The following is a 25,832-nucleotide window of genomic DNA, read 5'->3' on the forward strand; positions in this document are numbered from 1 at the left end:
CATGACATCCTCAAATTTCTTCTTTAGCAATTGAGTAAATATACTTATATTTAACCACTGGGTAAAAGGCTTATACTGTGTTTTATGTGTGTTTGTTTGCAACATGAGACGGGGATGGGCTGTGATAGAGAACCAACCACTCAGCTAGTAAGCACTGTACTTCTCGAAGATGACCCAGCACTCTGGCCAAAGCAGCTGTCTGATCGAGCACGCTGCTCTATAGTACGGGGGGGGGCTTTCACAAAAGTTTGCCTAGGGCCCCTAAATGGCTAAGTCCGCCCCTGTTTGTAGAATAAATCATCCGCCGATGAGTTATTGATCCGGAAAAGCCGAATCTGAAACCACCGAAAAACATTTCAGATCCCAAATTTACAGCGTTCTAATTCTTCCAGTCTAGCAGCTTTCCTTAAGAGGTCGGACACTGAACGTCTGCCTGCTAAATTTGACATTACTTAACAATGCTTTAGTGCGGGGAAAAGCCATGTAGATTTGACCGACGCAGTAAAATGCTAAACAACCAATGGGAAGAAGTTTAGCCCTTAAGACACAGCCCCTCCTCATTTGCATAATGAGGCAGAAATGCATACAGAAATGTAAAAAGGACAGACAGAAATAAATAGCATCACAGAAATATATAGGGTAAAAAAATACAAAGGAAGAATAAAACAGACAAAAATATAACATGCACATAAATAAATACTTAAAAAAAGGTAATTAATAAATAAAGTTGAAGATTATAACGCACAATAAATAAGGTAATTATTACAAAGGCGAATAAAAGAATAAGCTAATTAAAAGAGATATATACATTTATGTCTCACTGTATAATTTAATTTCTACCTACATTTATTAATTTGGTGGCAATTAATTGTATGCTTATTTATTTATTGAGCATTTATTTATTTCTGTATTTATTTTTAGATATGGAAGACTTGGTCCTCCATAGGTATAGACAATGGAGAGATGAATAAAGGCAAAATAATAATAATTAAGTACTACCCTATCTGGTTAGGTGATGCTGGCGACCAAATGCTGCAGAGTAACTGATAAATAATCCAGCGCACAGATGGTAGAAAGACAACAGCCCTGACCCTATGAAGCAGCTGCTTTTGCCCCGCCAATCTGAGGATTATAAATAAAACAAATAATTTCAAGTCCATCATTTAAAACTGGGAACGATCTTTCCCGAGCAGAAAAGTTGAACTGAAAATAAAATCCCACTTACCGGCTTCTCTGTCAGTGGCGACGAAACTTGACAAGCAGCTCAAATCCTCCAGACTCAGACACAGATTTGGTTATTTTCGTGGGAATAAAGAGAAATCCTCCCACGAATGAGTGAGGTAAAACTGAAAGCCTTAAAAAAATGGTTTAATTTGCTTTAAAAAGCAACCAGAACATCACAAAACTGCATCTATGAGAGAATAAATAATCTTACCAGAAGCACAAACTCCAGATAATGATAAAAAAAGTGGACTAAGAATAAACCATTGAATTTATTAAAAGATAAATGCGTAAAAACAAATGTCTGTTGCACACAATGTTGTCCAATCTAAACGCTTTGACTCTTAATGCATCAGATGTCTCTGTAGCTGCGCAACACTAGTTCATTTTAGTTAAACAGTTTGTATTAATGTTAACCAAAGATTGGACCATTAAATGTGCAGCAGCTACCGATAAAACAGAAAAAACAGCGAGTAGGAAAATTAAATTCTCTGGATATAATTTTAAGGTAATTTGGAGGTTCATTCTTACCTTTTGTGACGTTCCTTATGAACTGAAATACATTTTATTTAAAGTTTCTTTATCATGAAGCACTTATGAAGGGAAAGGGTCGAGTTTTTTTTTTATATAACAAATCTTGGAAGATTTTCAAAAAAAGCTTTTTGGAGGAAACACAATTTGTTAAAATAAGCTTACGGTAAAAACTTGTTTGAAATGTGATTTAACTGCCAACGGCTTCAAGTTGTATTTTTATCTGTAAGGAGAAAGACGGACAAGATCGTCCAAGAGGTCCGCTCTGTAAAACTGGACCTTTTTATTAAAACGTAGCTCCCTGTACCATCGTCTGAACCACGCAACATTTATGACAAACTAAATTAGTTATGTCCAACCTGGAGCGCTCCATCTTCAGCCATCTGCGCTCCCTGGTGATGTCTCCGTTGGACCCTCTGCTGTTTGCCTACCGGCCTGGCATCGGGGTGGGCGACGCCGCCGTCTACCTGCTGCCCCGGGTTCTGGCCCACCTGCTGGAAGAATCCTGGAAGAATCCTGGAAGCACCGTCAGGACCGGGTTCTTCGGTTCCTCCAGCTGGAGCGGACCACCACCCGTCCCACTGGACACCAGAACCTCTCACCGACCGGGTCTGCAGATGTTAAACAGCTGCAGACTGCTAACTGGATGCTAATTAAATAAAACTGTTCAGTTACTTTATTGACTGAATATAAAGAACATTCCTACTAATTTTCCATTTCAAAATCACACAGATTTCCATATATTATATTGACTCCAGCAGTTATTATTTTTTTTAATAATCTGGATATTCGAGAACAAAACATTTGCTGAGAATGGTTCTTAAATCAGCTGCAACCTTTTATAGAAGAAAAACCGTATGTATGGTTTTAAAAAGTATCTCAGCACTTAAACGGTTTAAATGCCTTTAAGGAAGTGGTTTAAGCCTAACTTTATTTATTTATAAAGCACTTCTAAAAACAGCCAAAGCTGCAAAGTGCTGCACATGTAAAAATAATTACCATTTAAAAAACAGGAAAAAAAAAACAGAAAACCAGGAAAGAACAGACAAAAATAAAAACAACTAAAACAAAGTAAAAACAAGAAGTCCGGCAAATAAAAAAATTTGTTTTTGAAAGTTTAAAAAGAAGACATTAAAGGAAGATCGCTCCATAATCTGGGAGCAGCAACACTAAAGGCTCTTTCCCCTCTGGAGGGTTTCACAGGAGCCACCGGGGGGAAAAAAACAACTACATTTCTGTTTTTTTCTGTTAAAATGTAAGATGTTTAAGGCCATCCAGGCTTTGATGTCTTTAAGACCCCAAACTTAACTCAACAAAAATAAGCTCCTTAGTCCAGATACTCATTCCTCAGCATCTCTTATTTTGAGAGTTCCTCAAGGATTCATCCAGTCTTATTTTCCTTATACATGTTCCCCCTAGGGTCTATTTTTAGGAAATGTATCTTTTTCCTCTGCTTTGCTGATGACATTCAGATCTATCTGCTAGAATAAAACTCTAAAGCCGTCATTGGACCTGTTTGCTGATATAAAGGCCGGGACGATCTCAAACTCCCTCCACCTCAACGATATTAAAAAAGGGAGGTTATGAGAGCTGTCTAGAACAATTCTTCCTTTTTCCTTTAAATTCACAAAGCAAATCAGTTCAGCTGTCAAGATGAGCTTTTTTTTCTTCTAGCTACGACTTCTTGCTAAAGCCTTATTTTGTTCCAAAAGATTTTGAAAAACTGATCCATGTTTTAAAATCAACCCCTAGATTTTTTAAATCCCCGTTATGTTGGTTTAGGTCAGTCGTCCCTTCACAGCTTGTAAAATCAATTATTTTCTTTTGAAACTAATGAATCAGTTAATATATATATATGTTCTGTGTTTTGTTATTTTCCCCTTTTAACCACTCTGAATTATTTTTATCTCGCTGTGCAGCACTTTGGTGCAACTTTGAATGTTTTAATGTGTTATAAAAAAAGTGTTGACCTGAAGCGATATCCAGTAGATCTCAGGAAAAGGATTAAATTGGATCTTCAAGGCAAAGCCAACAGATGCTCTTCAAAATAAGAGACTCAGCCTTCTTAGATAATGGCATAAGTATGATTCAGATACCTACTGGTTCATTTTGCACAAATGCAGATGTTTAACTTTCCGAACTTTATACGGTTTTTGTTTTTCTAAAGATGATCTGTTTTTATTTTCTATACTTAATCTGATTAGAAACAATTGTTAAATTCCAGATTTTTTCAGACTATGCAAAAAAAAAAAAAAAACAATGTCAGAATAGGAATAATTATAAATGAATTTTTCTAAGTTTCCGCCATTTAGTCAACGCTGTTATATCAAAAAGAATCCCAGGTTTCCACTGCAGTATGGACCTAGTTAAAGATCAGTAGCCTATAAACCTTAGCTTATATCGTCAAACTGTTTTTAATATTGGCTTTAGTTCCCATTTTCCCATGTTTTATTTTGTTTAATTTCTTGTACATTTTAATCCAACTTGCTTTTATTCTGTTTTTACTTTCCTATATTTTAATCATGTAAAGTCTTTGTACTGAAATGTGCTATAGAAATAAATTTGCCTTGCCTTATATATGACTGATAGACGGTGACAACTCCTGAAAAATACAGAATAATCTAGAAGATAATCACACATAGATTATCAACAAACTGCTCCACAATGTTATCTGTGAAAAGTGAATAAAACAGAAACTCCAGTTTCTTTTTTTAATGTCAGCTGGAGCAATAAAAACAAGACAGGGAGATCTGGCATTACATTATCAATGATTACTTTACATGCTTTGATACCATTTTAAAGTGGATAAAACATACTTCTGTGTTGTCGTTTTTTGTTAATGTTGCACATTGTTAATTTTCATGTATGCATTCAATCTAAAACAAGAGCCTGAAAGTAATCTGATGTAAAATAAATTGCCACATAACTATTTAGTTTAATTTCACTTAAAATGTACAATAAGCCTCTAAATGTTAAACATGTCACTTTACTGTCGCCCTCTGGTGGCTCTAGTGTTAAAACATAGAAATTAAACTTTCACAGGGGAGGAAACCCACAACTGTGTCTCACCTGTTTTATTTTACTGTCTGTATTTAAGGTGAGTGTTAACAGGTGACCTGGACTCACAGTGATGTAAAGGAGCTACTAAACCGTAAAATACAGAAGGGGGGGTGGGCAGGTGTCAGAGATAGTCATCCTCACTGGACGGCTCATCTTCATCATCATCATAGCTACACTGGTAGCGGTTACTGGGTCCTTCGCCGGGGTCCTCGCTGCTCGGGGGCGGACTCTCCTCGCTGAGGTTGGATCCCGCCGAATACGCAGAAGGACTGCGGCTCATCCACCACAGCTGGTGCGCGAAGCTCCGCCCCCAGCTGCAGTGTTGACCAATGGGGCGCAGCAGGCGGATGAGCTCAGTGGCCTCCTGCCAATAAGACGTTCACTTACTGTGGCCCCGCCCAGAGCGCTGCTTGTTCATGTTGGTGAGCATCTGACTGATGTAGGAGGTCAACAGGTCGTCCATCTTGTAACCCTGCAAACACACACGCCGTTGATTTAAGTCTGGTTTACGCTAAGATGACCAGAGATGCTCCAATTAACCAATCAGCCAGAGAACCGAGTCAGCCAATTTACACCTGATCGGTGATTAACAGATCAGAAACGGAAAAACATGAAGAGCTGCCAGCATTTTAGGTCTATAAACAGCATCAAGAACATTTTTCTAGGAGCATGAAGATAATTCTGTAATTAATTTGGTTGTGTGTGGATCAAAGAACCAGCAGGAGATAATTTTCTTTAAATCCACAGCTAGCATCTCTAACAGTGACTAAGATGCAGGCGTGAACCCAACAGGACGTTTCTCAAATGACGTCCGGTTTCACGGCTGGTCAGACAGGAAGAGTGCAAATTACATTGGCAGCAACTGCAATACTAATAATTTTGGAATATGACGACTTCCCAGGAGCTTCATTTGAGCCTGCTTCAATGTAGAAACCCAGCGTATAACAGCTGAAATGTTGGTGGAAATGTAGAGAGCTCAGTGAGCAGAAAGAAAGCGGTATTAATAGAAAGGTAGGGGAGGCTGTCCTCTCCTCTCTTACAACCCGAAGAAGAAACCTGCTGAATCTTCGTAGAATTACAGCTGATACTGAGAAAAATATGTATTACTACAGGCCTATGTATTAATTAAAATAGAGCCCAACAATTTGGAAAATTGGATTTCACCATTTGGAGCCAGCAAAAGACTTAAAGCTGATAGGAAAGGCAGTGCAGCTTGCCCTCATAACAAATAACATATTTGCCCTCCCTATCTCTACTCCTGGATTGTTAATGCTCAGAAACGCTTCCCGGCTATCCCCCTTCCCCGCTGACACCTGCGGATGCTTTCTGAACCGTTGGCCGGCTGATTGTCAAGGACAATGGCCTCCGGAGAGCGTTCACAGAAATATAAACACTTTCACCCAAACAGACACACAAAACTGATGCTCATATAAACTGATGAATTTACACACGACTAGTCTCAAATGTTTACCTTCTGCTAAATGTGTCTCGTCCTATTTGTGATTTTTGTGTAAGAGGTTTTTTGATATCTCAAACTGTATCCTGTTATAGGATAAAGTATGAGTTATGTGTTTTTTCCCCTCACACCTTCCTTTTTTTGTGTTCCCATGTGGGCACCGTGTGGTGACCTTGGCAGCAAGGCCTCAGTTAATCGTCTCCACCTGAAATGTTTGTGATGTTTGTTTGTTATGGCGATTGTAGTGAAACAACAATTTCCCTCTGGGATTATTAAAGTGATTTTGGTTCTGATTGCAGAAATAGACTTAAACAGCTTCTTTTCTAAATTGCAAATTCAATCAACCCATCTCACCTTCACACACAAACCACCACACTAATACAGACACTGCTCCTAATCATCACAAATGCACGTATTTAGCAGGTATTTACACACACCAGGACCTTTCCTGCTCATAAAATAGTTGTCAAGGAGAATTGGGGGGGGGGGGGCTATTATTAGCTCTTGTTGCATAGCATGATAACCAGAAAAAAGTGTTCTGTTGAAAAAAAGCAAAGCCCAAAAAAAGCAACTGGACGTTCAGAAACAAGCCCAAAGTCGCTGTTAATGATCAGATTAAATGCAACACTGAAGCTCACATGAACAACCCCTCATGGATTATATGAAGTTTTAAAGCTGCTGAGAAAAAGTCAAATAAACGTCAGACAGACAGACAAAGGAATAAGCTCAATAAATCCTAGACTAGAACTATTTCATACATTAACAAACATTCAGAAAAAATCTAAGAAAGCTACAGCTTGAGGTCTCTGATCTGACCTTTGATGCTACAGCTAAAACAGAAAGCAGCAAAGTAAGGGAAGGAAGTACAGTAGAGGCAGTGTGTGTGTGCCCTTGTCTTTTAGTGTAATCATGTGTGTGTGTCTATGAAGTGTCCCTGACAGGTAATCCAGCTAACCACCAGCTTCAATAAGCAAAAATCAAGATAAAAGGAAGAGAATGATAAAACAATTATTGAAAAAAACATGTACTTCGTTTAATTGAAAATATGCAGTTCCTATATTGTCCACGAGGGGCGCTGTGTTTTAATTAACAGATTAAGCTTCAGGTGTGGAAAAATTCAAATCATTTCTTAATTTTTATATGTTTGATGTATTTTATCATGCAGGACAGTGTTTTTAAGTTCCATAAAATGTGAATAAATGTTTTTCAACATTGTATAATCACTGTGATCAGTTCTTATGCATAATGCACAAGTAAATGTTTAACTGAGTAAAAGTATTGTTGAAATTGCACATACTTTTCTTAAAAACGCTGAGATTATTCATAATATATTGTGTAAAAGTGAAATTAACTTAACATAAAAATCAACAACAAGTCCACATTTATTAGTTCTATTTAATCTTGCAATGAGTTAACTCGTGTGGCCCTCTTGAGATCAGATTAAGCTGTATGCGGCCCCTCAACCAGAATGAGTTTGACACCCCTGGTCTAAACTATTCAAGCGTTACCGCTCTGCTTGTACGACCACAAGATGGCCGTGACACATGTGTCTAAATTTAATAACTTGACGTCATTTGAGGAATGTCCTATTATCTCAGCTGATTGATGCAGCGGAGGCCGTTTTTGCAGCATTTACAGTCTTAAATGCTGAATGCTGACGGAGTCGCTACTGAAACATTAATGCTGCCGCCTACCAGCGAGGTCTCACACAGCAGCTTGCTTCCTCGGACCAGGTTTCCTATGGTGATGTGGAAGTAGGTGTTCCCGCTGCTCCAGTTGGAGATCTTGGTGAAAGGATGGGTGGTCAAGATGTCCTGCAAAGATACACAGAGATAAAACGGATGACCTTTATGCTTCCCCTGCTGAGAGGTTTAAAAATTTAACTTTGGAGATAAAGATCAGGAGTCAGGCCTCCTGAAGCTCCTCATCTGAGGACGATAAATAACTGCAAGACGAACCTTCGTCTTTGGGTCGATCAGACTGACTCCGTGCTTGTTGATGGCGATCAGCAGAATCTCTGGGTAGTTCGGCTCTGTGGTTTGCTAAAGAGAAAATCATCATGTAAGTATACGGTGTAAAAAAAATCTAAAACCCTCTTCTTGTTTAACATAGAAATGATCAAACAATACAGATATTTTATTCCTCTGAGGTTTAATTATACGTTTTAAATTGATTTTGTCCTGATTGCATGTTTTTCACACATCTATTCTACATGCAAGTAGGAAAGAAACTTCACAGACAGCATCCAAACATGGGTTCCCTGTAGTTCAGAAGAAATCAGACGTCTAAAGCAGCTGCAGGTTCTGGTTCTGTGTAGGAAGACGTAGGAACCCTGCTGAAGAACGCTACTGCTAACCAGTTTTCAAAGACTGATGCTCAAAAGACACAGTTGTGCAGAAAACTAATTACACCCTTGCTGCAGGTAATGAGGCAAAAACAGAAAAACAACCAGCAACGACTTAGATGTGTTAACAAAAACAGAAAAGGCCCTAAGTGACAATGTATTTATTGTGATCTCCGTCTCCACAACACTAGCAGAAATGCTAAAACTGCAATTTCACTGCGATGCCACTAGTGGGCAGCATGTTCTTTTAAACTCAACACGCACGCAGACAAACACTTCTTGCTTTCTACTGACAGCATTTACATAAAATGCTGTTTTATTGTTGCATACATGAACGGTAGAAACGCAACAAAAGTTTCCATTTTTACCTAGAAACTTGCAAACAGGGCTTTAGTATTAATAAACCAATAGTTGCTGCCCATCAATTTTTAAATGATTTTAGGTCACTTCAAAGTAGTAGAAGTAGCATGAGCATGGGACATTTCAGATTTACAAGGAAAGAGGCATAAAACAGAATAGAACTTAACTCATACAGTAATGTATTTATCCAGAAACAGTGTGGGCTTTCTTACAATACTGAATGCTCTATAATTGTATTTCCGTTATTTTTTGATTATGCACATCTGCTAGCTTTTTATTCTGAAAAATCTAATGTCCCATGCTCCTGAATGCACCATAGCTTTATGATGCTCACAAATGCATCACACTGGTCTGTGAACGCGGTGCTGCACGTTTGATCTTCCGCTTAAGACAAAGCTTTGCAGTTTCAAAACTCACGTCGGCTCTCACGGTTTACTGTTGTGTGTGAATGACAAGAGACAACAACAAATAAATCAGCCGTACCTCGAAGAAACACAAAAACCTTTGCGACGGAACGCAAAAGTATTGCAAGGTAACACAAAAGAAAAAACATCCCCATGTCCCCTAGAGGGCTCCGTACTTCTTCCCATTTTGTCTGAAAAATGTGACTTTCTCGGTCAAGTTTTCCCTTTATAACACTGCTAGGGGCCAGGGCTCTTGACTTTCTTCCTCGCTGTTTCAAAGTGGCCCGTGCCCGCTATTGTTTGGGTACGGCGCGCCCTCTATCGGTCAAACATATAATTACAAGTTTTTTTTATTTTATTATTATTATTATTATTATTATTATTATTATTATTATTATTATTATTATTATTATTAATATTATTATTATTCATCAGCACTGAGTGATTACGAGGGCCGTGAAACTTTTGTTGCGTTTCTACCGTTCATGTATGCAACAATAAAACAGCATTTTATGTAAATGCTGTCCATCCCTGAGCTAATTTAACCTCATTCCGTATTTTTTTATGATCAACTTTGGTTCTCTAACTTAGATCTGCAGTGAACCAGGTTTCACTGAATCATTCTGATGATCACTCATTATTCTACATGTGAGCATAGTTTGCTGTTAAAAGAACGCCAGTGCTTGAATCATTCTTTTGTCCTGATATCAGCTGTTTGAGCTGATATTCACCGGCCAATACCTAACAGAGAGTCATTTATTAAACATTAAATAACTTAAAACAGCGTGTAATTGCACAAGTCATTGTGTCGACCATGAACCCTGCTGTATCTGAACATATTTGGGAGACAGACGTGAGGTCATTTGTCTGACAGTCGAAGCTTAGCCCAACTGGGTAATGCGGTCAATAAGGCAAAGTTATAAAGAAAAGCAGGCTGTAATTCCTCCACAGCGATTTGAGAAAGGCAAAAACATTAGGATTCATTGCAGCTTAAGGTGGTTCTAGAAGCTACTGTAACACAGGGTGTAATAGTTTATCCAGAGGAAGGAAATTACTTTTACCATGACTCTAGCTTCATCAAAATGGAAGCAAATTTATTTTTATTTTGTCGTTTCATCTGTGGAAATCTGCCGATTATTTAAAACAAAATTAAAAACCCAGGAGGTAAAACTTGAGACTTGGTTCAGAGAGGCACACGTCTCCATGGACCACCAAAAAAAAAAAAAAAACACCAAGTCATGGCACCAGAACTGAAAGGAAATAAGATAGAAAGCGACTTTGCCGTTTTTACCTTAACTTCAAAGAAGGCGGAGCCAAAGGTCGGCCATTTATAGATGATCTTGAGGAACATGAGTTTAGCTTCTTCCCTCGATTTCCCAGGTTGCTTGTTGAAGTATGCAATCACAGACTGTAACCAGAAGTTATCTCAATGAATCTTAGTTGTTACCTTAAAGGGGACATATTGGGCAAAACCCACTTTTTTAGCCCTTAAATAAATGTTGTGTATGTGGAGTCTCTGGGAGAGCAGAAAAGGTGAATTTATTTTCCTTTAGTCCAAACCTAAAGGATCAAGTGCAAAAGTTAAAGCTAGAAGTGGATAATGAAAATATTCGGTTACCCTCCCAGTATATTACACCGCTCTACAAAAATGGCCGAACGGGGTGGAATGGAACAACCTGGAGGGGGGCGGGGCCTCCTTTAGATTTAAAGAGACGGCACCAAAACGAGTTGCTGTCAGACACACTTAAGAGCAGGGGTAAAAATGGGGAACATGGGGGTAAATTAACCAGGAATTCAGACCAAAGCGTTACAGTTCCACTTTAAACACCACAACTGAATGATTTAAATGTGGAAAGGAAGATCTTCAAAGCACAATATGTCCCCTTTAATAACATTATATTCAGTGATATCACGCTAGACCCAAAGCAGCGGTTTTATTTTAGTGTTCTTACCCTCTTCCAGTCGTCTGGTGACATCTGGCGGATGAGGTCCTGGGGAACCAGCTCGCGGAGCATCTTGGGAATTGAAGAAAAGTTGGATTTATCCTCCTCAAACTTGACACGATAGATAAGCGCGGCGAGATGAAAAACCTCCTCCCGGGAACACTTGTGGTAGCCACGCAAATACTTAGGCAGCTCCTGAAAGGAAAGCAGCAGCAGCAAGGAGTTTTCATTGAATATGCTGCACTGGTTATGATGAGAAAAAAATAAATAAATCAAGGCTTGTCAGTTAAATACTGACCTGGTAGTAGTGGAAAATAGAATCAGCAAACGAGTCTTTCCCAGGAACCGTGCTAGTCCACAGCTTCTTCATGAAGAACACCTGATACGTCAACGATGGGATGATTCCTGCCGTGTTTCAGTGAAGAAGGTCAATTAATGAGTCTTCAAGCTGGTTTTGATTCCCAGATAAATGGTGATGGTCGTAACTTTTTAGAGAATTTTATTAATAAAGTTTCCTGCTGCCTTATAATTAGAATATATTAACCTTTGTAGATATGTCACATCAAACTGGGCAAGAAAAAAGATGTGGGCTTAAAGTACTAGTTGTGTCTTGTCAAAGAAATTGAATCCCAACCGGACCCTCAGATCGGTCTGTATGACGGCCCAGAACATTTGCCTCTGAATAAGAACCCGTCGCTAAAGCAGGTAATCTTAGACGCACACCTAAGGCCCGTTTACACTACACCTAAAAACCGAGCCATGCCGAGACCAGTCCGAGCTTGGATCAGTTAACAGGGATAAAAACGGCCGTTTACACACAAGAGTTATCTCGGTTATCTCGGTTCCTTGGTTGCTCCTCGCCTCCTAGTGACGATCTGCAGTACTACCGCTCTCTGGAATTGAAAGCGGGACCGAGCAAATCAAAATAGCGGCACCCGTAACATTCAGGATGTTATGGTTAGACAGAGTCGGCTTTTGGGACGTGGATAAGACAAATGAACGTCTAATAAGGATTTACAGACGCAGGAAACAACAACAGACACTGAGGTTCATCACATTGCTAAGCAGAATCATCTCTGGAAACCGTGTGGCACGGTAAGGAAGCTAGTATTATTATGAATGTCTGAAATTTGTCTGAATGGAGTGTGAATCAGGACGTGCAGCCAGACACGCCGGAAAAAAACGCAGTCAGCTGACTGTAAGGAGATGTCGCGGTCTGCTCATGCGCTCTTTATCAGAAAACCGGGCCAGAAAAAAAACCAGGCTGAGACCTGCTCAGGAACTGGTCTGCAGTTAGCGCGGTCCGGTTCAGTCTGCTGACCGTTTACACTCGGTTACCGAGCTCGGACTGGTCTCGGCTCGGTTAAAAAAAGTGTAGTGTAAACAGGCCTCTAAAGTCTCGTGTTAAACATCTGCTAATCAGAACAAAGGATGTAGGACCAACGCCACAGTATTACAGCAAACCTTCAATTATTACGATTGGAATAACGCATAATTAGAACTTATGTTCAATTAATTTTCTATAAATGATATAAATATGTGGGCAAAGTAAACTGAATCTGCACTTCCTTAAAATGGATGGCAAATAATATTTAACTGAACCCTCTAAATGTAACAGCTTTGTTAAAGGGACAGTGTGTACCTAATTTGGCTTTTGATTAGCAAAAATCAAAGTCAAAAGTCTAATAACCTCCCATAAAAATGAAAGCATTCTCATAACTCAGAATCAGTAGTTTACAAACAGATAAGTATCGGTGCGCCCACCGGGGGGCGCCATGTTGTGTCTCCATTTCTGATTTCAGAAGCCGAAAGGGGACAAACTTGTCAACCGTACATTTTTTTACTGTCTCCTACACGAAGAAGTGTTTTCAGTGGAGGAAGCGTATTAACAAGCAAAGACGACCGTAGATCTTTGTATTTGCCATTTTCTGTTGAAATGGAGGACCATCCATACTCTTTGCTCACCGAAAGGGAAGAGAAAGTAACCAAGGAAAGAAAAAGTAGTAATAACTGGGAGAAAACGAGAGTCTATATTGGTGCAGCTATTATTACCAGGTGGAGATAATTCACGAGGGAGCGGGGATTCAAAACCGTTGTGGAGGTTGCAGCTTTCTGCTGGACAGGTTAGTTAATTCAACAGTGAAGTTTATTTATGCCGTTATGTTGGAAACAGCGTTAACCTGCAAGGTTTTTTTTTATATTGCATTACACAAAAGTGTAACTCTTACACACGGGCTTTGAAAAAAAAAAAAAAAATATTGGTTTCAATTACAATTTTTTTTGAGTCAACCATTATGTATAAAAACATGAAAGAAAAGACATTTTAATGTAATTTATCTCTCAATACCAAGACTTGAAGCAACCGAACATAAATAAATTATTTGCAAGCCTTCAACAGATGCAGGTACAAACCATCTTTAGCTGGTCGAGATTTCTTGATCCAGTCGGTTAAATGTCGGACAAAGTCAAAGAAGAAATCTCCCTCTGGAACGCTAATGACCTGCAAGTTAACGATGACAATTATCACACTTTTTTTAAACATAGAGAGATTTTAATATAACATTTAGTACTTTATGAGGCAGAACCTTGATAGTTTGCCATTTTTTGAAGTCAACCAAGTGAGAAAAACAAAACACCCTGAAGAAGACAGTGAGACTTGGTTTGTTGGCTTTGTGTGGAAAGTTAACATTTTTATCCTAAATGAAGAATAAAAATCTGAGAGCAGAGAAAAAAGATCTGAGTGCGTGTGTCTTATGACCTGTTCAGATTGTAGGACCACCTTCTATAACAAAATCGCTTATTTATGAAAATAAGCACCGACTGGATTTAATATAAATCAAAATCTGTTCAGTCGCACGCTCCTTCAGTCCCAAATCCTTCCAAAACCAAGCCACATTTTATTTCATTTTGAATTTTTATTTAATTCATTGTGTTCAAAGAAAACAATTAAATATAAAAACAAACATTCTAAAGTCCTGAATGAAAGGGAGCAGAAAGGAGAATAATTTTATGTTGTCTGCCCCCTTTACCTAAAGCAATAAACTAAGAACTTAAATTACAAAAGCAAAGCATCAAAATATAAATAACACAAAAATATGAAATTAAATATCTGTTCTCCAAAAACTGAAATACACATTTTACTTTTGGTTTATTATTTGTATATTCATAAAACAAAATTTGACAAATCAAATAAAGTTAACAAAAATAGTCAAGGTATTAAATACTTCTCTTTGGATGAATCAGTTTAATCAAATGTCAATGTCCTTCATAAATAATAATAAAATATATTCAGTAAATTGTCCCAGTTCAGCGCATAAAAGTTTGCATACATACATACATAAAATAAATTTAACAATAAAGAAAATCCAACAGGAAGAAAATATGCATTGGGGTCCCAACTATTTATTGATCTTGGTCTAGGCGTCTGCAATAAAAGAACAATAATGAAAGCTGTGAGCGGTCTGTGGATGGCGAGCAGCCCAACATGCACACAGCAGAAGATGCTCCTTGTTTGATCGGAGCGAACAGGACAGAACTGATCCACAAATTCAAAACGGATTAATTTATTTTATTTGCAGGGCAACACCATTCTTAACCTGTGGAGCCACACTGGGAGATTTTTCACATATCTGACACTGTCAAATATTGATCGCCGGTCACCTGTGGTCACAAGACACTAAAAACGGTCGTCTTAAAACCTGCCTCACTGTGCGACGTAAGATTTAGAGCCACGACCAAAGCAGTACAAGATGCTGCCATCATTACGTCTGAGAAAAAGAAACGGTTCAACTGTAATAGTGGCGTTTTGAGAGCTGTAGATGAGGAACGCTGTTTTTAAAATTAATAATGCAGGATTTTGTATTTTGATAACAATAAATTTGACAATAATATACAGCTTGAGATGGGCAAGTTTTACCATTTTAAGTTTGACTAGAACAGCTTTAGGAAAGAAATGGCAACATCTAACAGGTTAAACATGAATTTTCTCCAACAGTAATTTATAGAAGGGTTTAGATATAAATAAGGATGATTATATATATATATATATATATATATATATATATATATATATATATATATATATATATATATATATATATATATATATATATATATATATATAAAAATCAGAAACTAAAGTAAAGGGAGATTAGTCATTAAATAAGCAACTTTTAAAGGCCAAACATTTATTAGATGGATTAAAAAAAAACATGAAATTCTGTATGAATAATTTCCACTTAAACATTTTTTCAGTCTGCACTGCAAAAACAGAACTAAAAATAAAATAAAAAATCTCGAAATTAGTGCCTTTGTCCTTGATTTGAGCAGGTAAATAAGATTATCTGCCAATGAAATTAGTATTTCTACCCCTAAAATAAGACAATTAGATAAAATTCACTTGAAAAAAGGTGATGTTCTTCCTATTTTAAGTGCAAAAATCTTATTCCATTGGCAGATTCTTTTATTTACCTGCTCAAATAAAGTATAAATACGCTAATTTCAAGAAAACTTTACCTATTTTTTTGCTCCTGAAAGTCTGGGACAGAAATTCATGATCTCTGACCTTGTCTGAGATCTTCACAAAAAGGCTGAATCCCTCAGAAGATTTGAGGAGCAGTCTGGTGGAAATGTTCTGGCAGAAATCCTTCGCCTTGGTGCTGGACTCCACCTCAAACGCCTGCAAACATTTAACATGTCTGTCGTAAAAATTACCTTTCCCATGAGCTGAGGTTCATACGCTCGAGTTTACGGGTCTCACCTCATCCGTATCATCAGGAAAGTAAACTTTGTGAAAGATTTGGGTCGTTTTATGCTGAATGGCCTCCACTTCCACCAGATGAGGGGGATATTTCCTGGATCCATTGCTGCTACCAGAACAAAGAAAGTCATCCGGTGTTACTCGGGTTCTAAAATTATTTCAGTCTAACCTAAAGTGCACAAAAACAGATTCTGCAACAACAATTTCTTCAAACAAAGATGAAGTCCAGCATGTGAAAAGTTTAATCCTAGATATCGCTCTCCACAGACATCCTGCAGCTCAGTCTGGGGAACCCTAAGGAGTTTCTAGGCCAGACGGGATAATAGTCCCTACAATAGGTTTGACTGAGGCGGACAGCTTAGTGATTGTGCTGCTGGTCCCAGCTTGTCTGCCAGAGCGTATTGGAGTAGTTGGATTGTTTATTTAAGTAAAGCCGGGCATACAATGTACGATTATTTTTGTCCTTTTTGGGCCGATTCTTCAGTCGTGCGAGAATTTCTTGGATCGGGCCAAGTTTCAGCTGCATGGTACGTTTCCAGGGCGTAACGAGGGGCGATCAGCCTCTCACCACCTCCTCCCCATCAGGAATCAGACGGTCGGATGAAAATTAAACATGTCTGACATTCAGTCGGCCCTCCTGAGGTGATGGTGAGCGCCTCCTGCTGGTGAAGCAGAGCTATGAGCCGATTTCATCCAACCTCGCGCACTGAGCATGTGCAAACAAGGGAATTCTTCTTCTTCTTCTCAGAGGAAAACCATAGGAGAGGAGAGAATCATGGCAGCGGTACGTGTGACATGGAGTCAAACTACGGAGGAGAAACTCGTAGAAATGCCAAGGCAGCGTGTTTCGTTCTAGTGAGCCTCATGTTTAACAGAGAGCATCGACACTTCCGCCTTTTTCTTCTTCTACTGTTTACGTTTGGCTTCCGGATAGACGAGTCCGAGTAGCGCCATCTCTCTACGGGGATGAGTCCGACGTTTTAGACGTACAGTATGAGCAGTCAGATCACATCAGAGCGTCAGGCCTTACAGAACAGATATGAGCTGTGAACTTTTAAATTCTGCGGTTTCATCGTACAGTTTGAGTTGTATCCGAGTACCACGATTGAAAATATCGTACAGTGTATGTCCAGCTAAAGGGACGACTCCCGACGAGTCGGAGGCATGAAGTCCATTAATTTCTGATAAACCTCGAAGGGCATTATCCTGCTTAAACCACGGTCACATACGAAATAAATAAATACCAAATCAATTATTAATTCTTTCACGTTTTTTTCCCTCCACTGTTAAACTCATCAACTGTTCACAAGAAGCGGCAGAATCTCTTGTTGTGACTCATTGCCACCGTAACCATTGTCAGCCGTCTTTCCGTTAGCGGCAAACGTGTGAGCCAGCGAGATAATTTAGAGCAATCAGGCTATTTGACCAGAACTTTTTTTTATAGGCGCCGTTTTTAACGGACATCCTGCAGCCAATCAGAATCGAGTATTCACCCAGACCGTGGTGTAATTAAAGTACTAAATGCTTCCGTAACTTTAGCGTACACTCGCTCATACTCTTAATTTCCGTTGCTTCTTTGTGCATGCAACTTTTTATAATAATTATAATATATAATGATAAGTTATTTTAAATACATATTTCTTCTGTTCCATGTTCTAAATAAAATAAACAGTTCAATAGAAACTTTTTTCTTTTTTAATTCAGACATTTCAAAATAATGCAATTTAGCTCTGTAATCATGGTGTTGTGATACTTTTGCTTAAGGTTATCATACTATCAGAATTTCATACCAGCCCATACCTACTTGGCTTCTTCTTCTTTAATAATTAATAATAGTGTGGAAACTAATTTTTATTTCAGTAAAAAAAGGTGTAATCACACTTTGTAAATCAACATTACTAGGCTTAGAACTTTCCTTTGTGACAAAGCTTCTAGTCAGAGTGGCTCATGTTACCCTGAGCTACCTCTATAGTTATGCTGCTATAGGCTTAGGCTGCTGGAGGACATCAGGGTCTATTTTTCTCACTCTGCTGAGTTCTCCTACTGCTCTCCAATCTGCATTGTTTGTTGTTATTTCAGCTTCTAACTTTTTGTTCTCTGTCATTTTTCTCTTCATAGAAGGTACACCTGGTCTGGTGTTCTGTTAGCTGTGACATCATCAGGGGAGGCAGATCATCCTCTATTACCATCTAACATAGAAAGTACTCCTGGGTCAATGTGAGCTTCTGTGCTTTCTGTGTCTCTGCTCTGTCTTCTCTAAGCCCCAGTGGGTGGAGGCAGATGAGCGTTCACACTGAGCCTGGTTCTGGTTCTGCTGGAGGTTCTCCTCCCTGTTAAAGGGGAGTTTTCCTCTCCACTGTCGCTTCATGCATGCTCAGTATGAGGGATTGCTGCAAAGCCATCAACAATGCAGACGACTGTCCACTGTGGCTCTACGCTCTTTCAGGAGGAGTGAATGCTGCTTGGAGAGACTTTGATGCAATCAACTGGTTCCCTTATATAGGAAATTGTTTGACCAATCTGTATAATCTGATTGAATATGACTTTGTAAAGTGCCCTGAGATGACATGCTTCATGAATTGGCGCTATATAAATTTAATTGAATTGAACATCGTATCTGAAGATAATTAAAACACCACAGAAAATCTGTTATTTTTATCAGTTTAAAATTCTGCTTGTCCAAGAAAATAAACTTGGTTTGTAAAATAAAGATTTTTTTTTGAAGCCTTTTAAGAATGAAGAAAACCGGCACATTTTAAAAAGGTCCTGTTCCTGTCACAGGATTTTAAAATTCAGTTGTGTTTTCTGTAGAAAAGCAGCTGATACGTCATCAGTTTTTACCGGAGAGCTCTGTGCAGCCGCTGCATGCAGTCTCCAGACAGCGGATGGTGCTTCTTTGACTGGAGGAAACGCTGGATGTGCGGCAGCAGCACATTGCTGGGAGGAAACAGACCCGTGCACAACCAGAGCAGCTCCCAGCCTTTCTCCTCACTGTACCTGCAGCACAAACAAACTGCTGTTCAGAATCCAACCAATCACCAGGAGCTACAATCTTCAGCGTAAACATAAAGGGACGACTCAAACATCTTCGTATATTTTAGGGTTTGTGTCGGTTTACACACTTGACGTGATTGTCAGTGAGCTGCTTGATGATCTGACAGTAAATCTCATCTTTTAGCGGCTCGGCCTTCAGCGCTCCCTCAAATATCTGGTCTGTGAGCTCGTTGACGGAGCGCGTCCGTTTGGACGGGTAGTCGCCCATGTACTTCATCATCGGTGGGATCAAATGTCAAGGACTCACAAAACCACACAAACTTCCTGTTATTTTATAATTCTGGTCAGTAGTTTACAGCCGTCAGCCATGAATGTCACATGAGTTTGTTTCGTTTTTTCAGGCTGAAACGATTTGCCATCGTTAAAAATAACAGAATATTGAAAATGAGAACCTGCTTGGTTTCTCCTTTCCAGAACCGGTTCTGATAATCATCAAGCGGGAAGCTCCTAGGTAGTTAAGATGCTGCAATTTTTATTATTCCATTAGTTGGTTGACTTGGCTGACAAAAATACTAATATTTCAATATAACTGACTTTAATAAATTATAAGATGATTTTTGTTAGGTAACTGATGCGGATGGGGACTTTATCTTTAATTGGTGCAAAATATACCCAACATTCTAGTTTTCTTACAATGTATAAAGTAAGGTTATAAAACAATGCATTTATTTGTTAATACCATCGTTCTTGGCACTCACTATAATTTTATAGTAGATAGGATTACATCTACCCATTGCTAAGAATTAACTACAGTTTTTCCTATTTCTTTTCCAGTCGAGCCCAAAAGAAATTTGCAAACTTGATGCCTTTATGCTCTTTTATGGATCAGTTTTTATTAAGCAATATCTATCTGTTTGTTTACTTGTTTCTTCTATTCAGATTAATTTTATTGTTTGTAGTGTATTTAATTGTTGCAGTAGCTTTGTTTAGCGTAAGACAAATTTCTCCGTGAGGACAATAAAGTACATCTACCTACATCGATTCCAGCTTTATTGTAATTAGAGCTGCATTGATTCAATATCAGAATGCTGAACCAGTCTTTTCTTTTATTATTTTCATACACAGCAATACAGTTAAGGTGATCTAGTCACTTTTATTCTATGTTTGCAACGGCGGTTACGCAGAGGAAGCACAGCAGCTAGCGGTGAGCAAACACAGAGCCAAGTCTGCTTTTTGGAAACATTTCAAACTTGATACGCCGACAAGTCTGACTGCAACATGCAGCATCTGCGTTTCATTGGTTGCAAATTCATACATGCATACAGTTTAATAAAGTTGACAATAAAGTTTGTCTAAGTCTAATATCCTTTCTTAAAATGCTAATATTTTGTTGGGCAGGGTAGGGCTGGATGATATAGAAAAAAATAATTATAAAATAGAAATATTGATCGATATTGATAATTATCAACAAATTCAAAACATATTTGAAGTGCAGCCCTGACCATTTTATGATTTTGCTTAGCAACCTATTTTTAGATACAGACACAAACACTAAATTCAAACTCAACCCTTTATTCAACCAACTTTTAGCAAAACTCCAAGTTTAAAAAAATAATAACATAGAGCGAGCGCTCTCTGATCTCTCTGAAGGGGGCGGAGCTTGGTTCCTGGGTCTGCGTTGTGATTGGTTGAGAGGAAGTAATGACTAATATTAACCTACATGATAGAATGCAATGTTTTTCTATTGAACTCTTTACTTTTTTCTATCATTGATATACGTCTATCGATTGATATATATTGATATTGAATTATTGTCCAGTCCTAGGGCAGGGTTAGTATTTTTGGTTATGTTATTTATTTTTATAAATTTTTGGCCCTCGAGCTCTTTCGTTTTAAAAATTTTGGCCCAACAGCCGAAGGTTTGGACCCCGCTGGTCTAAAGGATATCGATGAAGGCCATGCAGGCCTCCTGAGCCAGCTCCTCGTGGCCGACGACCTTCTTCAGCAGCGGCAGCTTCAGCGGCTCTCTGGTGCAGCTCCACATCTTGTCTTTCCCACGATTTTTGGTCACCATCACTCTGCTCAGAGTGTGTTTGGGAGGAGGTCTGGAAATGGCAGGTCAGGTTACTGGTGTAATCAAAATTAAAGAGCCAAGATAACTGAGTTTATATTAGATTATTTAAAAAGATAAAAAGAAACCCAGAAAGAGAGTTGGACTATAATGGATGCATCAAAAAAAAGGTTTCCAGGCAAACTCCTCTTGTGAGGACTGGCCGTTGTAAGTAGACGTTTCATCCTTTTGTGCTTGAAATTTTATAGACAAATGTTCATATTGTACAAGTTTTCTACTTAAAGGTTAATACCTGAAATAGTCATAAGAGAACTCCTCCAGGGTGTAGGGTTTCTGTCTGTCATCTGTCTCCGGGTGGATGATCTGAGAAACCCGAACCGACTCCTGCCGCTGGTCCGGTGTCATCGTAACCAGAGCCTGATTGGATGGAGAAGGGAAAACATTTTACCCTAGTCCAGAAAGAATCTCACGATATTTCTGACAATGTGAGATTTAATGCAACAACAGCAGCAACAAAAATAGGTGCTGTTGATCTCATGCGTCCCGGTTTAATCTGGAAGCCGGGGGCCTCGCCTGGGTCCCTTAAGCCGGGTGTACACTGTACGATATTTTTAATCATTGTACTCATATAAAACTCAAACTGTACGATGAAACCGCAGGGGTTAAAAGTTCACAGGTCTCCATATCTGTTCTTATTATCCTAAATTCACTATGACCTGACACCACTTCAAACATGTGAGCACTGGAGACACGAGAACTGCACATCAGCTCCATTATCCACTGATTGCCAAGGTCAATGTTGGCATATTTACTGTGCACGATAATCAATGTCCAGGATATGACTGTCTTTGTTTCGTCTCACGGCGAGGCCGCTGTCGGGTATTAGTAAGAGGCGAGAACGAAGAGGAGCGGACAGAAACAGGGCAGACGAAGGCTGCAGCGGGACCGTTGGGTGCGATTACTTCCATCTGCGTAATCTCTGCTCTGTTTCTATAATAAAGCCCTGGAGCTTGACCACTTCACCGTTTCCTTATTCAATAAGTCTTGGAGGTCAGTTATTGTTTGATTTTCCTACCACAACGGCCCGACGCTCTGATGCGATCTGATCTCACACTGTACGTCTGAAACGTCGGACTCATCCCCGTAGAGAGATGGCGCTACTTGGACTCGTCTATCTGGAAGCCAAACGTAAACAGTAGAAGAAGAAAAAGGCGGAAGTGTCGATGCTCTCTGTTAAATATGAGTCTCACTAGAACGAGACGCGCTGCCTTGGTAATTCTACGAGTTTCTCCTCCGTAGTTTGACTCCATGTCACACGTACCACCGCCATGATTCTCTCCTCTCCTGTTTTTCTCTGAGAAGAAGAAGAAGAATTCCCTTCTCTGCACATGCTCAGTGCACGATGTTGGAGGAAATCGGCTCGTAGCTCTGCTTCACCAGCAGGAGGCGCTCACCATCACCTCAGGAGGGCCGACTGAATGTCAGACATATTTGATTTTCATCCGACCGTAAGATTCCTGATCAGCAGGTGGTGAGAGGCTGATCGCCCCTCGTTACCCCATGGATGCTACACGATGCAGCTGAAACTCGACCCGATTCAAAAGAAAAATAAATAAATAAATAATCATAGTATATGTCCGGCTTAATACTAAGTATGCTTCTTCTGGAGTTAAAACCAACGGAGTAACTTTCCAACACGGCAATAAGCACCAACCAATTATCTGGTCTAATCAACTACTTTACTTTGACTGCAGCAGGGCTCAGCTACCTTCCAGCAAAACACAAATTGTCTAAAGCCAGGAAAGCAACAGGACTCTCTAAACCAAAATAGCTCGTTTTCATACTATCTTCTAAAGGAAATGTAAGATTTTTAAATGAAAGAAGAACTTTAGCACTTTTTTTAGGTTTAATACTTTCTCTTGAATGGGACTTTCAGTTTTTATGTAAAATGTCAAAAAAAAAAAAAAGCAAAGTTTGCAACCAGTTGACAAAAAATTAGTTCATAAGAGACTATTAATTTTCCCATTAGTGTCACTCCTTGCATAAAAGTTGGGCACATATTACATGGAAAACAAGAAAAACTGGTGAAGCTATTATTTTTGTAACATCAATTTTATTGACACTAACGGCTCCGCTCTGTAGCATTTGTGGCCAAAGTTATTAGGAGCCCCAGCAGGGTCTAAACAAATGGCGCCAGGCTTGATTTCAGTGACACCGGGGTAATGGGGATTCCTGCAATAATATCCAGAACCGTGCAGAAAGCATCAGGTTGCAGACCCTGGAACTAGAGCAACGTCAGCGCAAGGTTTGCCATACAACCCTCGATGGCTCTACAGAGCTCCGAAGAACCAAACGTGTTTGGATTTAGACTTTTATTGCAAGAGCATAATTTTTTTTGTAATGCAATTCAGAGATTATGCATACTGTTTGGTAAAAATGAGTGAAAAACAATCATGTTCCCCTAAAATCCATCAAATTCCTCAAAAGACAACTAAACAGGATCCAACCAGGACTCCTGAAGGACCAGCTGGTTCTTTCCTCGTTAAGAGGCTGAGCCGGGATTTATTTTTCTTCCACTCACCACTATTTCTTGCTGGGGACGTGTCACAGATGGCAAAACGTAAACCGAGTCAGCTGGGAAATCTCCTCTCTGATTGGTTCGTTCATTGATGCCATGCGCCCAACCAGAGTTGAGGACCTGCTCGCCCGTGTCCTGGTCCAAAATTATCAGGTCTCCCTTCAGAAAGCTCAGGTAAATTGTCTCCCCACCGGCTGCAGGAAAACAACATTATCCCAGTTTACTATGAGGGAAGAGAGTTTAGGTCTAATAATCAGAGCAGTATGAGAACATGTCAACATAATTAACAACTATTAAACTATTCAATGGATTTAAAGGAGCATAGCACAGGTTGCTGAGTTTCTGCACAAGCCTGCCCCCTCTGGTGACAAGTTAAAATTACACCATTGTTGTGCAGATTACATTAGATTCAACTTTATTGTCATTACACAGGTACAGGTACAAGGCAACGAAATGCAGTTTAGGTCTAACCAGAAGTGCAATAGCAGCAAGTACAGGACATGGATTTTTACTGAATAAATATAGAGATGGATACTATTATAGACAGAATTTTACTGATAGATTTGTCCTATGAATATAATATATAGATAACTAGTATTGTAAACTAAATTTACAGCTGGATATGTACCAAATATAATATACAGGTGGATATTACTATGAATAGAGTTTTACAGATATGTACAATAGCATAATATACAGATGATTGTTATTATAACAGAGTTTACATGTACTATGAATATATGTACAGATGGCTATTACTATAGGCAGAATTGTGAGCATGATATACTGGTAGCTATTACTATAAAATGAATACATTAAGTTTGGAAAGAAGCTATTTAAATTAAAGTGCAGTGGAAGGTTATTGCATATTACAGTTAAAGTACGGTATTGCAAATGTATATGTAAACAATTGGTACTGTGAATAAACAGTCAGCAGTGCAAATCAATATTCAGTCATAGTTAGTAGTGCAAGATGCATGTAAACAGTTGTTACAATAGTAACAGTCAGGAGCGCAGGTGAACATTACAGTCTTGTAAATAACAGAATAACAAAATGGAGGTAGGTGTGAGGAGGGAGAGGAAAGTCCATCAGTGAGGTGAATGGGAGAGGAGGAAGAGCATGCACTATGCACCTTTAAATAAAATATACTGAATGCTGTGTGCTCTTACTAAACATGGTCAGAAAAATCTTAACTATTTCCAAAGGAAGAACGTGAATTTCTGAAATTTCTCAATATTTGCATGCTCATTGCAAAGGCACCTGGGACACATAACTACAGAACGAGAAGCACAGCTGACTTGGTCTTGTAGACATACCTGTGATATATGGAGCTGCAGAAGTTCTAAAAACCATCAAACTTTATAGGACAATTTTTATTAAAAAGCTGTTATTGTGAGATATGTTTAAAATAACATCCTGAAATTAATACTTTTAGCTGGTATCTATTTATTCATGGTGTAATTCCCTGGATTCTGTGCTGTTACAGAATATACCTCTACCCTTTAATATAGGAAAAATAATTATATGTTTCTATAATCGGCTGGACTGTGGTGTTCTGGGAGGTAATTGCAATGGAAAAAATGGATCCAGTCCTAAAACTTAAAAAAAAAAATCCTTTTTGCTGCTAGTAGCACATAGAAACTATTTCCTGTCGAGTATTAAACACATAAGCGTCGACAGATTCAGCGGCTCGGGACGTACCAGTGTGGGAGCTGTCCTGCAGCGCAATCACAAACTTTGATCTCTGCCTCAAACCTTCCAGAAATGTCACCACTAGGTCACGGATGTCCTCTGCGTTGTTGGAGGTGAAGGTGAACTCTTCTCCCTTGATAGTTGCCAAAGTGAAGCTCTGACCCTGCAGTTTTCCTCCCCTTTAAATCCAACCGACAGATAAATACCAAAACACAAAAGCAGAACAGGTTCCAGATGTGAACCATTGGGTTTGGGCGGTTGGGGTTCGAGGAGGACGGGGACGAACCTGCTGCTGGAAACTGCGGTGATTTCAGGGAAGGAGAGCTCCAGGAGGACCTGCTCCTGCTCATCGACAAAATACACGCCGGTCCAGTTCACAGCGACGATCAGGTCATTTTTAGGCAGACTGGGACCTGAG

At 39.1% G+C, this 25,832-nt stretch overlaps 1 protein-coding gene across 2 annotated transcripts in view; it reads right to left on the bottom strand.

Moving 5' to 3' along the window:
* Positions 1–4,552: 4,552 nt before the first annotated feature.
* myo7aa (myosin VIIAa) overlaps positions 4,553–25,832 on the bottom strand; it is a 70,047-nt gene continuing 48,767 nt past the window's right edge. Inside the window, exons 36-51 of one of the 2 annotated variants that reach the window (XM_036149536.1) lie at positions 25,701–25,827; positions 25,424–25,593; positions 23,725–23,915; positions 21,436–21,560; positions 21,020–21,177; positions 19,201–19,354; positions 18,920–19,075; positions 16,079–16,187; positions 15,884–15,997; positions 13,732–13,819; positions 11,618–11,724; positions 11,329–11,514; positions 10,668–10,784; positions 8,227–8,310; positions 7,963–8,082; positions 4,553–5,284 (exon numbers count right to left, since the gene is read on the bottom strand). In XM_036149536.1, the coding sequence (XP_036005429.1) occupies positions 5,192–5,284; positions 7,963–8,082; positions 8,227–8,310; positions 10,668–10,784; positions 11,329–11,514; positions 11,618–11,724; positions 13,732–13,819; positions 15,884–15,997; positions 16,079–16,187; positions 18,920–19,075; positions 19,201–19,354; positions 21,020–21,177; positions 21,436–21,560; positions 23,725–23,915; positions 25,424–25,593; positions 25,701–25,827 (2,099 nt within the window). In that variant the 3' untranslated portion in view covers positions 4,553–5,191. The remainder of the gene's footprint in view (positions 5,285–7,962; positions 8,083–8,226; positions 8,311–10,667; positions 10,785–11,328; positions 11,515–11,617; positions 11,725–13,731; positions 13,820–15,883; positions 15,998–16,078; positions 16,188–18,919; positions 19,076–19,200; positions 19,355–21,019; positions 21,178–21,435; positions 21,561–23,724; positions 23,916–25,423; positions 25,594–25,700; positions 25,828–25,832) is intronic. The other variant, XM_036149537.1, reaches the window with a different exon arrangement.

Source organism: Fundulus heteroclitus, chromosome 18, assembly GCF_011125445.2.
Source record: "Fundulus heteroclitus isolate FHET01 chromosome 18, MU-UCD_Fhet_4.1, whole genome shotgun sequence".
Taxonomy (NCBI): domain Eukaryota; kingdom Metazoa; phylum Chordata; class Actinopteri; order Cyprinodontiformes; family Fundulidae; genus Fundulus; species Fundulus heteroclitus.